Below are 14,161 nucleotides of genomic sequence, written 5' to 3' on the forward strand. Positions count from 1 at the left end.
GGGGACGGGGTCTTAGACTCCGAGGTAAGAGGGGGGAGGGCTCGGAGCCGGGCTCCCCGGGAAATAGCTGGGCACGGAGCCTGGGGCTGGGGGAGGAGGTTTGGGGTCTGGAGCCCTGGGCCTGAGGTGGGTGGGGGATGGGGGTGGAACTCTTACGTCCTTTGGGAGCAAGGGCAGGGAGCCGGATCTCGGGGAAGGAGGGGGCTGCTGCCAATAACCCGAAATGACAAAAAGGCGAGTCCTCCGAGGGCGGACCCGGTCCGCCCGCCTCCGAGGTGAGGGATCTGGGAAGGCAGGTTTGGGAGGCACCGTGACCTGGTTTCCCCTTGCCCGGGGAGTGGCGGGATCAGCCCCATCAGGGTTCAAGGGCTTTGTTGCAATAGAGGTGATGGGGCCAGACGGCAGGCGGGACTCACGCGGGAAGAGGGGGCACCAAATCCTCCGCCCGCCCTCCACCCCCTACTCGGCGCCTTCCATTCACAGCGCAGGCCAGGCCGAAAAAAGGCGCATTTATTGTAAAATTGCCTATTGGCGCGTAACAGCTTCGAGTCGCACCCCGGCTACTCCTCCTGAAGTCCCCGCGCGAGATTCAAACCCAGGACACGCCCAGGGACGGGCCGCGAGAGGCGGAGCCGACCCTGGCCAAGTTCCAGTTGGGCGGAGCTGTCTCGTTCTGACGTCACGGGACGGGGCCTCTAGCAGAGGAGGCGTGGCTAAATGAGTTTGTCCAGAGAAGTCCTATTGGACAAAGTTAGAGGGCGGGCTATTTGGTAGGCGTGATCCTCGGGGCGGAGCCGCAGTTGGACAGTTCCAGGAGGTGGTGCCAATGATTGGTGTCGCCCTGGGGCGGGGCCTGGCCACACTCTGAGGGGGCGTGGCTATGCCCTGGAGGGCAGCATCAGGCCGGAGCCTGAGTGTTCAGAGTTTGGTCTCCCAGGCAACCGGAGGTTCCGTGCAGAGACTGCTGCGACCTAGCCCTGCAGTGACTCCTTACGGACTGTTTTCCTTCATGGTTTTCCTGATCCAGTCGTGATAGTGGCAAATGCGAGTGTAGACGGTGGGTCGTCGGGGTCTGGAGCAGGGCTCACCACCCCCAGACACCACACCCGCCAGGGCGCCGTCGCAAACCAAGGGACCTCCAGAGTCACCCTGTGCACGGGAGAAGAGCAGAGAAACGGTTAGGTCGGTCTATGAGACACTGTTACGAGGTGCGATCCAAATGTACAGTGAAAATTTAAAGCTTTTATTACAGGAAAAGGCGTATTACTGTGAATCACCCTCAATATGTTCCCCTTCACTAGCAACACACTTATCCCATGGCACTTGCCACTTTCTGAAGCAGTTCTGTAAGTGCTCTCTCATGAGTGTCTTTAATTGTGTTCTCCTGGCTGCCTTGATGGCCTGATTCAATTCAAAATGTTTATCTTTCATGCTCATTGGAAGTCAAATGGTGCCAGAGCCGGTGAACCTGTGGGTGAGGACACGCTAAATTCTTGTGAGCCTGCTTTTCTTTGGATGGCCTTGGCGGAGCATTCGCCTTATTTTGGATCATTTCTTGTAAAGACATTCAGCAAAGAGCATCTCCAGCACTGAGGCCCTCCAGAACTGCTTCAGAAAGTGGCAAGAACCTTGGGATAGATAGGTGTATTTGAAGCAAGGGGACCTGTTTGGAAGGCATTTCATCGCCCTGTGTCTTTTACTATAATGAGTATCTTAATGTAAACCTTCACTGTATTTTTTAGTCACCCCTTGTGCACAGGTCACGTGCTCCTCCCCAGCAGCCAGGGGCGTGGTTCTCCGGTCTCTTCTCCCTCAGACGCAGGAGTAAAAGCATACCCCAGGCCCATCCTGTTTCAGATCCAAGAGTCTAGGCTTCCAGCCCCCTCCTCCTCCAAGGCCCAGTATCCTCCACCACCCCAATCCCCTCCCCACAGCACGGTCTTACCTGGCAGGAGCCCAGGCCCCCTTCCCACCGGCCTGCACAGATCATGTTGTCTGAGATGTGACCTGGATATGCCAGGTGACAGAAGATGGGCTCCAGAATGCTGATGTTGGCACACTGCAGGGTGAGTGGGAACCGCACTGTGGGGGGGAAGTCACAGAGGATCAGTGGCTGTCCCCCCACCTCTGCAACCCTCCTCTCTGCACCCTCCCTTTCCCTGGGTAGAGGAAAGACATAGTTACAGCATGAAAGAGTAGCAGAAGGACAGAAGAAGGCAGAGAGGGCCAGAAAAGCAAGAGGAAAACAGAAAGTTGCAGAGAAGAGAGAAGAGGCACTGGTAGGCTCACATGCAGAACAGACCTCTTAAAGGGAAAGACGCTCAGAGGACACAATGGAGAAACGTGGGAAACAGACTCAGGGGTATCAAGCTGGGGAGGACACTGCAATAAAGGGGTGAATGATCACTGATGGGGTGGAGAGATGGGGGTACTGGATATAGACAGACAGGTGCAGCACATTCCACAGAGACAGAATTAGGGATGCATCTCTGTGCTGCATAACTGCCAATGCAGGTGCATCCAGGTGCTTTCTGGATAAACAGCGTGGTCAGCCAGCAGGTGGCAGGGTGAGCCGACCAGGAACCCTGGACCTGAATCCAATGGAAAGGTGTCAGTCTCTATTGGCTTCCCAGGAGTTGCCATTTTGGGAATTTCTAAAAAAATAGCCAGAAACCTGGCTTTTCCATAAGATGCCCCAGGTTTTAGGTATCACCAGCAGCCCACTTAGATTTTCTTTTTGTTTTTTTTTTTTGTTTTTTTGTTTTTTTTGGTCTTTTTTGTTTTTATCGGTACCAGGGATTGAACTCACGGCTGCCTGCTCACAAGGCAGGCGCTTATGCCGCTGAGCTAAATCCCCAGCCCCTAGATTTCCTATTTAAAGTCTGAAAACTCACACTGGTCGGCCAGCAGATTGCTGACATCAGACAGTGAGAGACACTCTTTGTCCCAATTCTGAGATTCACATTTAAGCATCTCGAAAGTCCAGATGTGTCTTCCGGTCAGTGGTGTCATGCTGCCATGGAAGCCCACCACCACTTTTAGCAGTTCATAAAAGTGATGTATCTTAAGGTTTCTGGCATTTGAGACGTGGATACAGAGGGGGGAGGAGAGAGAATAAACCCTGGGCAGAGTCACAGGGAATGTGTCATTGACAAGGCCATACCCTTGGGACTGGACACCGCTCCCCAGCCTGAGATGAGGCACTTGGTGCCCGGGGAGACGCAGGTCCTGCTGATGTTGAGGGGCTGCACGACAGGCCCCAGACTCACGCGCCTGGGCAGCCGGATCAGCATGATGTCATGGTTGTGGTCGTTGGCGCTGAGGTCGCTGTTGAACCCGGGGTGGGGGAAGAAGTCTGTGACCCGAAACAGCTGCTCTGGGCCTTCCCACTGCCAGAGGTGGTGCTCCCCGAGACGGACCCACAGGTACCTGCAGGGACAGACTGCAGGGGTCAGGCCTGGGAAGGGGGGCTGGAGACTTCTGAGCCCAGGCTTTTTTTTCCTGACCATCAGGGTGGTGTGTGGTCTTCCAAATGCCACACGCCCTCTCTGGGTCCCTGCTCCCCTCTCTGACTTCTTGTCTGCCTTGCCTGTGTAGCTTTCCCTGCTAAGCATTCATCCTTAATTTACCATGATGCAAAGTGAGCTTCCTGCTATGCTGCCCAGTCCGGAGTCTCAGTAGTGACCTGGGTTCCCTGGGGACCTTTTGGGCCTGTGGGGGCCCCACCTATCACACAATAACAACCCCACCCCTGCCCCACAAGGCTGGTGGCTTCTGTGGGAGTGACTCTGAGGATGCTTTGGGGCTGGTGTGTGTGGAAGGGGTTGGGATATGGAAAATCCCCTCATTGGGGTTCATCTGTAACCCTGGGCTTTTTTATTTCTCTCATCCTTCACTTACCCAGGCACGGCTTCTGCAGATCTAACTAAAGCCCATTTGCTTCAGTCTCAGCCCATGTATTTTTCTCTGAACAGTTGGGGGCCTTCTGGGGTCTACACGTCCATTTCCCACCCTGTGAGCTCTGCATCAGGCACCAGGCTAATGACTGAAAATGAGATGTTACTTTTCTTCTCTGTCTTTGGCACCCTCAAGATCTTGCCTCAGGGCTGGGGAAGTGACCCCTTCTACTCACATTTCAGCCTCTGACTTCCTTCATCTCCATATCTCTCCTCCTCTCCTCTTTTGTCTTTGGAACTAAATCTAAAAACTGTTCATCCAGCCTGCAGTGTTAAATGAGATCAGGGAGCTGTGCATGATGGGAAATTCCCATCCAGCATCCTGAACCAGCATTTGTGCTGTATCCTTGAATGGACGCATATTAGAACAGCATGAGTGGCCCTCAATTAGGAGATAATACAGAAAGGATACATGTTTCATGTGGATTCTGATTCTGTTAGAATACCCAGAATCTAAGCTTTGAGAATTCTAAAATTCCAACACTCCAGAATATATGACTCTTAAATTCTAAGAAGTTCAAATTTGAGAATTTTATGGATCCAAGGCTCTAACACCTATATTTCTCTGGCTCAAAATATCTAAGAGTTTAAAATTATCTGCATTAAGTCTAATACTTAAAGAGTTTAGGGTTCCAATATTCTGGGACAAAAAGACTAAAATTTTACCATTATGGAAATCCAATAAACCTATCATTTTATAAAATTTAGAGTCTAGACTTCAAGTAATTTAAAACTTTATGACTCTCCAAATTAAAACTTCCTAGTTTTTAAGATTGGAATTACATAATTCTGGAGCATAGAGCATCAGCAGATTCTGCATGCTTCTGAAGACCATCCAGAATTCTGTCAAAGTTCTACAATTCTATGGATGACAATATTGTGAATCAAAGATTCTGAGACTACAGGTGTCTACATTCAGCGAACCAAGAACACTCTGAAACTGAGATTCTAGGATTGTGCTTGCCAGGACAGACAGTGAGCACCTCAAATGCGGTTAGTCCACATTCAGATTGACCTGTGGATGAAATTCATGCTGGATTTTGAAGTCTTACAAAGTAAAAGATAACTATGCCATTCATAGCTATTTAAAAATAGTTACGTGTTAAAACAGTATTTTGAGTCTATTATTACATTAGTTTTAATAATTACATTGCCCTGACTGGGCTGGAACTTTCAGTCCTCCTAGAAAACTTTAGCTCACAGTGGTGAGTAGTCTTACACTTCCCTTCGGCAGCACCGATCCCGACACTAAGATTATTCTTGTACTCACTGAATGTATGATTCCAGGATTTAATGGCCCCAGATCTTAGGACTCTATAATTCCCGTCTTCTCATGGTCAGAGACTCGGAGTTTAATAGCTCAACTTCCAACCAGAAGAAGGCTTGCAAACTCTCAGAATTCTTAGACCCAGATATTTGAAGATCTGGAATTCTGAAATTCGGGAAGGTCACTCTTGGTGACCCAGAGCTGGTGTGTGCCATCTGCTTTTCCTGCCTGCAGCTCCTTCTCCCTCTAACCAGGAAGCCCCCCCCCATTCCCCTCACCTGGATCCCTGCCCGCTGCCTGGGGCAGCCCCTCCGGTACTCACGGCTTGCGGCAGTGGGCAGCTGTGAGCAGCCAGCGGTCACTGATCAGCGTCGCCCCACAGAAGAGCCGGGTGAGGAAGAAAAGGCCGGCCTGCCAGGGCTGTGAGTTGCGGGGACATTCCTTGGCTCCAATGGCCCGAGTGTCCGCCCAGCTATGCCCTGGAGTGGGGTGAGGGCAGAGGCGCGGGTGGTGAGCAGGCGGGGAGAGCCCAGGGCCGGATACTGAGAAGCGCAGAGGGCAGGATGTGGAGAAGGCCAGGGCAAGGGTGGTGTGCCGCCTGGTGGGGGACAGCTGACCCAGAGGGGCCGCGGCAGGGTGGGGACTCACCAGCCAGGAGGGAGAGCAGAACCCAGGTGAATCCAAATCCCAGCTTCATGGCCTCTGAGTGCTGGCCTCTCAGCCAGGCTTGGTATGAGCCTTCTTTATGGTAAGCCATGCATGGCTTCCTCCTCCCTGAGGCCGCCCCAGTGATTAAGCAGGGTTGAGAAATGTCCCCGGGGAGGGGAAGCCCCAGGGCTGATGGAGGCCTGGGAGGGGAGGTGGGTGCAAGGGACCCCCTGACTGGGAGGAGCCTCTGTGGGGATGAGCTGGCCCTGCCTGGCGGGAGCAGAACCAAAGGAGAGATGGGGTATGCAGAGGCTATGGGTGCCCCCAGTTTCCCTGACCTCAGGCTACAGGGTCTGGGTCCTGGATCTTTTATGGCCTGGAGGAGGAGGAGCACCCCAAACGGGGCGTCCTAGGATGGGGACAGGGTTACTCCGGGCGAAGGGGAGGGTGCCTGGCCAACTTAACAGACCAGGGTAAAGGGGTGCAGGGAGTCCCCTAGAGAGCAAGTAGAGATGGGAGAGATCCGCTCAGAGAGGAGGAGGCCTACGGGAGGCAGGTGGAGACCCAGAAGGACCCAGGTGAGGAGGAGGAAGCGCAGGCAGGGAGCTGTATGGGGGATAAACCCTTCCCGCCCTGGGGCTTGGGCCCCTTCCTCTCCCGCAGTGTTGGGAAACCTGGTCCCATTGGATTAACCCACTCCTGTCACAACCTGTCCCCTTCCGCTTAGCCCCACCCCTAAAGGCGGGGGTGCCCCACCTGAAGGAAAGAGCACCCTGCCCCTCTCCCTTGCCAAGTCCCAGGGACCTTTGTGCTGATTCTCCCTGCCACCTCTCCCCTCCCCCATGTCCTTCCTATCACCCCATCTTCCCTTCCTCTTCCCATTGCTCCTTCTCACCAGAGGAGCAGCCCCTAGAGAGCCAAGCCCAGGTCTGACTCACTCCATGTCCCCAGGATCACTCAGTTCTGGGCTGGGCTCCCGAGATTCCTCTGAACATGTTCGTTGAATGAGTGAACGTCTTTTTTAATGGCCTTGTGTGTGCATGTGTATGTGTATGCGTGTGTGTGTGTGTGTGTGCGCGCACGCACGCGCGCAAACTCCTCTCCATCCTTCAAGACCCAACATAAATGCTCCGTTTCTGAGATGTCTTCTCTGATTTCTCCTAGAAAAATCGACCTTTGCCTCCCTTGGGCAATCAAAACCTTCTTCCAGATTTCCACTGCTTGCCAACTTGATTCTCAAGAAAGCGCCCCCACAAGGGTGCTGTGGCTGAAAGCACCATCGCTGGACCTGGCCTGTCTGCCTGTCATCTCAGTGTGGGCACAGATGATGTGTGTGACCTCGGCCAAATCATTGGATTCCCCCACTTCTCCATCTGCTGCGTGGCAGGGATAACCAGGGACGAGGGGACTGATTGAATTCACACACATGATGCACTTATGACAGTGCCAGCTGCGTGCTCAGTATTCTGTCAAGGTGCCCCCTCCCCCCCATCGGTCCCCGGGCTGCCTTTCCCACAGCAGGCAGCAGGCGCAGCCGGCGACTGGATGTCCACTGTGTGCTAGGTGACACCTGCTGCTTCGGAAGGCATTTTAGGAGCTGCCTTCACCGATGGTTTTCCCTGTGCCTGGTGTCACATGTGTAGGTGATAGGAAGCATCTCCTTAGCTTCATGAGACTCTGACCGAGCAGCGGTTCCCATTTCACAGAGGGGGCAACGGAGGCAAGTCAGGGGTGCAAGGTCACAGGACAACTGAGAAATGCATTTCCTTCTCTGGCTGGTGAACTCATGTGCATCTTCTATTTTTAAATTTTCAAAAATTTGATTGAATTAGCAATACCAGGGCTCAATACTAGGGCCTTTGACAGAGCTACATCCCCAGCCTGTTTATTTTTGGAGATTGGATCTTGCTAAATTCCCCGAACTGGGTTCAGACATGCCGCCCTCCTGCCACAGCTTCCCAGAGTCCTGAGGTTTCGGGCATTCAGTGCTGTGCCTGGCTCCTATTTATCTTTTAAAACCCCACATGAGTGTCCCTTTATGTGAAAAGCCTTCCCAGTTCCCTTCAGGCAGAGTTTCTGGGCTCTCTGTGCTGCACCTAAATCTCCTTTTCTGCTGCAGGGCTGAGTGGCTTGTGTGACCGGTTCATTAAAAAATGTGCCAAGTGGCTTCTGCACCTGCCAGTCAGGTAAGTGATTAGAAATCCAGTGAGCGAGTACCTGGGCCCGTCCTCACGGACCCTATGTGGCTGTATTTGAGGGACAGGCCTGCCCATTTTCTCCTGTACCTGACAAGCAGCTTCCCGAGGGTAGGAGCTGGTGGGACCCATCTGGGGTGCCAGGCAGAGGACATGACTCACAACACATCGGTGAACGGGACTTACACATGAGTCCCCAAGGGAGTTCCCACCTACATTGCTTCTTTCTGGTCCTAGGCTGATGACCTCACCTGAGAGACCAGGCTGACATTTCCTGGGTGTGCTTACAAGGCGTGATGGCGATGAACCAACTGAATTGAAGGGAGCCGGATACCAATGCCTGGGTCCAGACCTCACCCGCCCATCTGTGGGCTCCGGGAGCCAGGGACCTTGCTGCACCCACTTCCATGCAGCCAGGTGCAGAGTGGGGGCGCGAGGAGGGCGGGAATTGAAAGGGGCTTGAGCTCCCGAAAGCTTTGGGTGATGCCTATGTCCAGCTTGGGTCCTGCTCCAGAGTCCAGGCTAAGTGGACACGCCCAGTGCCCACTAGCTTTGCCTGGATTGTGTCTAACACTCCCAGGCCAGCTGGAAATGTTTGCACAGATGTGATTTCAGCGAGAGAAGAACACTCTCTCCTAAGCTTTCAGGACAACGATCTCAAAGCCAACCAAAGGGTTCCCGGAAACTTCACAGGGAGGCATCTGGGCAGGGACGCCATGACCGAGGCTCCCCCTCTCTGATTTTGGAGGCAGGATGGGTTTCCCCGAGTTCCTGTGGTCCCGTGCAGGTAGAGAATGCACAAGGTGACTCACACCCGCCTAGCTGTGTCACCACTGGAGGAACTGGTGTTGGGTGGACCCAGAAATGGGGAGCAGTGGGAGGAAAGGAGGAAGTCAGTAAAAGGTGCTTCCTGAGGCCTGGGAGGGGAATGGGGAATACAAATCTCCCTGGAGATGGGGTTGGAGGCCATCTCATCTCGGATACAATCATCACGCCTGAACCAAGAAGTGATCATAAGGGGAGGCAGTGTTCAGCTGGGCTCACCAGTCACTGAGTTCAGGCTTACATGACAATGACCAGAAAGAGTCACACACACATTACATCGTTATCTCCTTGAAATATGTCCAAGATAGGCACTTCATTTGTCCCCATTTTACAGGTGGGAAAATCAAGGCCCAGAGCAGGTCACACAGCAGGAAGTGGTTCAGGAAGCCTGGTGGGGTGGATAGTGATAGCATCTCTTAGAGACTGAGTGACTACACTAGCTTCCTTGCTGGAGCAAAATTTTTCCGCTGCTTTCTGCACGTAGGCTGTGGTGTGAGCACTGAAGAGGACAGGGAGGGGTCGAGGGAAGAGGGTGAGTGGTGACAGGTATTCAGGGACTGGGATGGAGAGGGCAGGGAGGCAGGTGTCAGGGGTCCTGGTCAGTTGGAGTGGATGATTTTCTGGATCCAGCCGATGTATTTGCAGATCCGGGTGTAGACAGCCGGGTGCTGGGCAGAGCCGCAGGGGTAAGCACCCCAGGAAAGGATGCCTTGCAAGGTCTCGTCACACACAAGGGGGCCACCAGAGTCACTCTGGGGGGTGGAGGAAGAGACCAAAGTGTGAGCTTTGTCACCTTGGGGTCTGAGAGGCAGGAGGACAGGAGTAGGGTGGGGAAAACAGTGGGGAAAGAGGCATGGTGTCGGGGTGCACTGGGATGGCATGGAGGGGACTTTGAGGTGTGCATGCTGCGGGGGAGCATGCGGGTGTGGGGAGGTACTAGGGAGTGTGGCTCCTGGTAGATACAGGATGCAGAGGGATCCGGAGACAGGGATATGTGGGTTAGGAACCGCTTAAGGGTGGGAAGGGAGTTGAGGACTGGGAAGAGGAGGGGCTAGGGTTGGGGTGTGGCTGGGGGGTGGAGCTAGGGGCAGAGGCAGGGTGTCTCCTTCCCACGTCGCCCTCTCTCGCCCTCTTCTCCTTCCATGAGTCAGAAATACTTCGGCCCATCTCTACCTGGCAGGGGTCCTGGCCCTGGTCCATCCCGGCACAGATCATGTTGTTGGTGAGGACTCCGGGGTAGAAGACCTCACACTCTCTGGGGCTCAGGAGAGTGACCCTGGAACAGCTCAGGGCCCTGTTGTACTTCACTGAGGGGAGAAAATGCCAGGTCACTCTGGGGCCAGCACCATCCTCTGGGACTGTTCGATCCCAAATGCAAGCTTGTCCCTCCCAGGCCCCAGGCCTCCTCCCTTAGACCCGGGCATCCAGGCCCCAGTCTTGCCTCTTCGAGAGGCTGTGGTCCCCCAGCCGGCCACGTGGCAGCTCTCTCCCGGGCTGGTGCAGCTGGAGGGCAGCCGCAGGGTCTGGGCGCGAGACCCCAACACCACAGGGCTGCCCAGCTTCAGCAGCATGAGGTCATGATCATCTGTCCGCCTGGGCAGGATGGGGCCTGAGCCTTGGTGGTACTTGGGGTGAATAAAGGCCTTAGTGGTCCGCCGGAGCTGCTCCCCCTGGAGAAGCAGCAGGTGGTCATCCCCAACTCGAGCCCACAGTGGCCTGGGGAAAGAAGAGCCACAAGGAGGTGGAACATTCATGCAGACTGGGCAGAACCGAGTGAGTCCCAGGCAGGGAGACAGGAGGAGTCTGAGGGAAAGGGGTTGGAGAAGGGAGTCCTGAATATGGAAGGAAGGGTCCTGCGTGAGCTGTGGGGGATGCATGGACTTCTGGAGGGAGCTCAACCTTTCCTGTTTCTATAATGACATCTTGCCCCTCCTCCCTGCTGGGGACACCTGAGGCACCCATTTTCTTTTCTAAATTCTCCACCACAGCTGACTGATTTCTGTGCGTTGCATACACCTATATACTGCTCAATGGGACCAGCAGGGAATCGCTTAGACAGGAAGGGCCCAGAACTTCGAGAAGGATCACACTGCCCCCTAGCGGCCAGAGCAGATGCCCTGCCTCTCCTATCCGCTCCTACCCTAAGGCGGGGGTTAGCGTTAGGGTTAAGGGAAGGCCTCTACCCTGGCCATCGCCATCCTGAGCTCAGAGAGTCCCAGTGCCCAGGCCCTTCCCGCCTTCACCGGGCTGCCAACCCCACCCCCTCCGTGCATCCCGGAGGAGGGCTCCGTACTTGTTGTTCGAGCAGTGCGCAGCTGTGAGCACCCAGCTGGGGTCCACCAGCACGCCCGCGCAGTGGAATCTGAGGCCATTGAAGAGGGAGACCTGCCAGGGCTGCGAGCCGTGCGGACACAGGACTTCACCAGAGCTGGAGTCCTTGATGTCCACGGCCGTCAGGTTTTCAGGCAGCTGCGCGTCCGCGACTGGAAAAAACGGGGGTCAGCGATGAAAGTAGACAGGGCAAAGGGCTGGGGTTGGGGTCCTGGCCATCGGGCTGGACGGGATGCGGGCGAGGCCGGGAGGAGGGAAGTAGGGGAACTGTTTGAATGGAGTGAAAGTAGCAGTGGGCGAGGAAGCAGGGCGTGACCGCCAAGAGGCAGGGACGGACAGCACCGAGAGAGAGCGAACAGGTGGGCGAAGAGCCGCAGGGAGGTTGGGGAGAAACAGTGGGGCGCTAAAGGGGCGGAGACACAACGAGGCGGACAGGTGAGGGGCGGGGCGAGAACGCAGAGGGGGCGTGGCCAGACACCGCTGGGCAGTGAGGGGCGTGGCCAGGATGCTAAGGGGCGGAAGTACCCTGGACGTGGGCGGGGCGAGAACGCAGGGGGGGGGGCAATATGTGAGAGTCTCTAAGGATGCGTGGCTAAAACCCGCTTGTACGGTTATGGGGCGTGGCGAGAGACCAAGCAGTGGGAGAGAAAGGTTAGGAATATTCATACAGGATTGGAAAAGGGGCGAGGGCAAAAAACGGTAAGACTGGGATAAAGTAGGGCAGAGTGTGGAGTAAAGGAGAGAAGGAATCTGGCGAGGAGAGAGGAAAGTTGCCATCCTGGAGGTGTAAAGGGGATGGGGCTGGAACCGGGCGGGACGCCCAGGGACAAGGCTGGGAGAAAGGCAAGGAAGAACGCCGGGACCCCCAACTCCAGAACGCTGGGTGGGGGCTGGAGTTGCAAGGGGAAAGATGGACGTGACGGGGTTGGTGATCTGGCCTTCTCCACCCGCGGTCTTGGCGCCTCTCGCTGCCCCTTGTGCTTCGGCTCACCCCAGAGTTGCACCATCAGTAGTGGAAACAGGAGCTTCATCAAGGCCCAGGCGCCAGAGGTGGCAGAGAGGTGGAGGTGCAGGGGTCTCATGGCAAGGACCTGAGCGGGGGGGGGGGGCAAAAGCAGGGTGTGTGTGTGTAAAACAGATGACCCTAGTCCCACCCGCCGGGCCTGGGCCAGCCCAGTTTTCGGGGATCTTGATTGAGCTGCAGGAGACCATTGCAGGGACAATGGGCTAGAACAGCCCTGATGGGTGCAGTTACCCTAATGATGCCCAACTGGCTTCTTTTTGGCCTCCCTGCGCCCCAGGCGTGTGTTCTGCGGGCACAGGTGACCCTGGTTGCTAGTCGCGCTGTGTTGCCAGCCAGGGTCATTCTCTTTTCCAGATGGGGTGGGGGAACCTAGGCTCTGAGCTCCTGGAAGCTTTTTCCCAAACCTCACAGCTGGGGACTTTCCCATCCCTCAAATATGACAATTGGAGCTCAAACAGGGTTCCTTCCCATGGGTGGCCTGAGGGTTCCCACCCATCCTGTCCACCCACCCTAACCGGGGTGGGGTGCATCCCCCTTCACCTGAAAGTCACCAGTAGCCAGGAGGGAGGAGACTTGGAGAGATGCCTCTGCCCTGCTGTGTGGGCTGCCAGAGTCCTCTGCCCGGGGACCCCTGGCCCGACCTTCTCTTTTAACCCTGAAGATCCCGGAAGCTTCCCCTCCCTCCCACCTGGGGTTCACTCCCTCCCTTTCTCTCTCGCTAATTAAATCATGGGTGGGGCTGGCATCCAACCTGGGCCCCAGATTCCTGCCTTGGGAGAGGCCCTGGAATACAGGCTTCACCCAGTGCCCCAAACATCCTTTGTGGAACTGGATAACTAGGTTTTCTCTCTCCTATTTCAAGAAGTCTTTCCAGGTGTGTATGTGGGAGGGAGTAGGCCCCTAAGGAGCCTGGGTGGTAGGAGATAAGAGGAAAAATAAACAGGGAAATGCATGCCTAGCATGGCTGAGTGGAAGGGAAAAAAGGAGGGAGATATTGAAGGAGACCAACTGGGAAGGGGAGACTGACAATTTGGGGGCAGAAAGAAAACAAGGCCAAGACAGCACTACAGGAAAGAGGCAAGTTGTGGGTGCTCTGTGACTTGACCCCCACCTCTCACCTCCCTTGCAGGGTTGGAGCACTGGTGGACTCTGCCTTGTGTCTGGGGACTGACTCTCATGAGCGTTTTGGGGTTGTGGCTCTGTGTCATACCCTATGTGGCCATCTCACTGCCATCTGTGTGTCTCCAGGTGACACACAGGCCCATGAATCACAGGAGGCCCAGTCTGCAAGGGGCATCCACCTCACGCTGGCCAACTCCCTCATTTCAAGTGAGGAAGCTCACAGAGGACAGTGACTCATAAGAGGTCACACAGCCGGTCCACCTAAGGACCCAAAGGCCCTAGTTCCAGCGCTAGGCCCTGAGCTTCTTTCCCGCAAGGTGAGCAACCCCCTGGAAAAGATCCTGAGATCTGGTTTGTGTGTGTGTGTGTGTATATGTGTATGGGATATCGTGTCTGTAGAGAATTCAATTCAGAGGTGGTCTGGCTTGGTCCTGTGCAATCAAACTTTGCAACAGTGGTGGTGTCTGTGCGGACCATCTAACACGTGGCTTTAGAGCATTTGAAAAGAGTGACGGAGGGATTGCATTTCCCCTTTCACTTCATTTTAATTTAAATAGCTACCTGTGGCTAGAATCGATCATATTGGCCAGCACAGGTCTCAGTGAACTCCCTCTCATGAAGGCTGGAGAATAACGTGGATAGCTCCCTTTTACAATGTCTTCCCATATGGGGACCGATTGATCTTCCGTATTGTCATAACTTCATGGACAAGTTTACAGGTAATGAAACTGAGCCTTGATCACGGCAGTATCAAAAACACCTTGTTTGAATCCGTGCTCTTCCACTCTGGCTG

General features: G+C 54.9%; 2 protein-coding genes and 1 long non-coding RNA gene across 7 annotated transcripts in view; 1 reads left to right on the top strand and 2 right to left on the bottom strand.

Annotated features, from left to right (window-relative positions):
• Nucleotides 1-482: 482 nt before the first annotated feature.
• Klk9 (kallikrein related peptidase 9) lies at nucleotides 483-6,361 on the bottom strand. Its single transcript, XM_013147868.2, has 5 exons — nucleotides 5,872-6,361; nucleotides 5,546-5,702; nucleotides 3,164-3,429; nucleotides 1,946-2,082; nucleotides 483-1,149 (listed from the first exon to the last, which is right to left on the bottom strand). The coding sequence occupies exons 1-5, from the start codon at nucleotides 5,978-5,980 to the stop codon at nucleotides 991-993; spliced, it is 828 nt and encodes a 275-aa protein (XP_013003322.2). The 5' UTR covers nucleotides 5,981-6,361; the 3' UTR covers nucleotides 483-990.
• Nucleotides 5,321-14,161, top strand: part of LOC111755541 (uncharacterized) — a 30,394-nt gene continuing 21,553 nt past the window's right edge. The window contains exons 1-5 of one of the 5 annotated variants that reach the window (XR_010048695.1): nucleotides 5,321-5,614; nucleotides 7,036-7,200; nucleotides 7,991-8,057; nucleotides 8,304-8,483; nucleotides 13,495-13,685. This is a non-coding gene — a long non-coding RNA (uncharacterized LOC111755541). Of the gene's footprint in view, nucleotides 5,615-7,035; nucleotides 7,201-7,990; nucleotides 8,058-8,303; nucleotides 8,484-11,250; nucleotides 11,390-11,779; nucleotides 11,922-13,494; nucleotides 13,686-14,161 lie in introns of those variants that run through there. The other 4 variants (XR_010048694.1, XR_002790099.2, XR_010048692.1 and 1 more) reach the window with 4 other exon arrangements.
• On the bottom strand, nucleotides 9,169-12,939 carry Klk10 (kallikrein related peptidase 10). Its single transcript, XM_003465474.5, has 6 exons — nucleotides 12,787-12,939; nucleotides 12,214-12,313; nucleotides 11,185-11,374; nucleotides 10,333-10,607; nucleotides 10,065-10,198; nucleotides 9,169-9,643 (listed from the first exon to the last, which is right to left on the bottom strand). The coding sequence occupies exons 2-6, from the start codon at nucleotides 12,302-12,304 to the stop codon at nucleotides 9,491-9,493; spliced, it is 843 nt and encodes a 280-aa protein (XP_003465522.1). The 5' UTR covers nucleotides 12,305-12,313; nucleotides 12,787-12,939; the 3' UTR covers nucleotides 9,169-9,490.

This window comes from Cavia porcellus, unplaced genomic scaffold (genome assembly GCF_034190915.1).
Source record: "Cavia porcellus strain 051 isolate PalLab524CR breed Dunkin Hartley unplaced genomic scaffold, mCavPor4.1 scaffold_7, whole genome shotgun sequence".
NCBI lineage: Eukaryota > Metazoa > Chordata > Mammalia > Rodentia > Caviidae > Cavia > Cavia porcellus.

Bases quoted from the DNA above. Each gene is read 5' to 3' on its own strand.
- Klk9 (XM_013147868.2), bottom strand. From the start codon at position 5,980: ATGGCTTACCATAAAGAAGGCTCATACCAAGCCTGGCTGAGAGGCCAG. The intron at 5,703-5,871 runs GTGAGTCCCCAC...ACCCCACTCCAG, and splicing joins TCTGCTCTCCCTCCTGGCTG to GGCATAGCTGGGCGGACACT. The intron at 1,150-1,945 runs GTAAGACCGTGC...TCCCGTGCACAG, and splicing joins GGGGCCTGGGCTCCTGCCAG to GGTGACTCTGGAGGTCCCTT.
- Klk10 (XM_003465474.5), bottom strand. From the start codon at position 12,304: ATGAGACCCCTGCACCTCCACCTCTCTGCCACCTCTGGCGCCTGGGCC. The intron at 10,608-11,184 runs GTACGGAGCCCT...TTCTTTCCCCAG, and splicing joins GCGCACTGCTCGAACAACAA to GCCACTGTGGGCTCGAGTTG. The intron at 10,199-10,332 runs GCAAGACTGGGG...TTCTCCCCTCAG, and splicing joins GACCACAGCCTCTCGAAGAG to TGAAGTACAACAGGGCCCTG.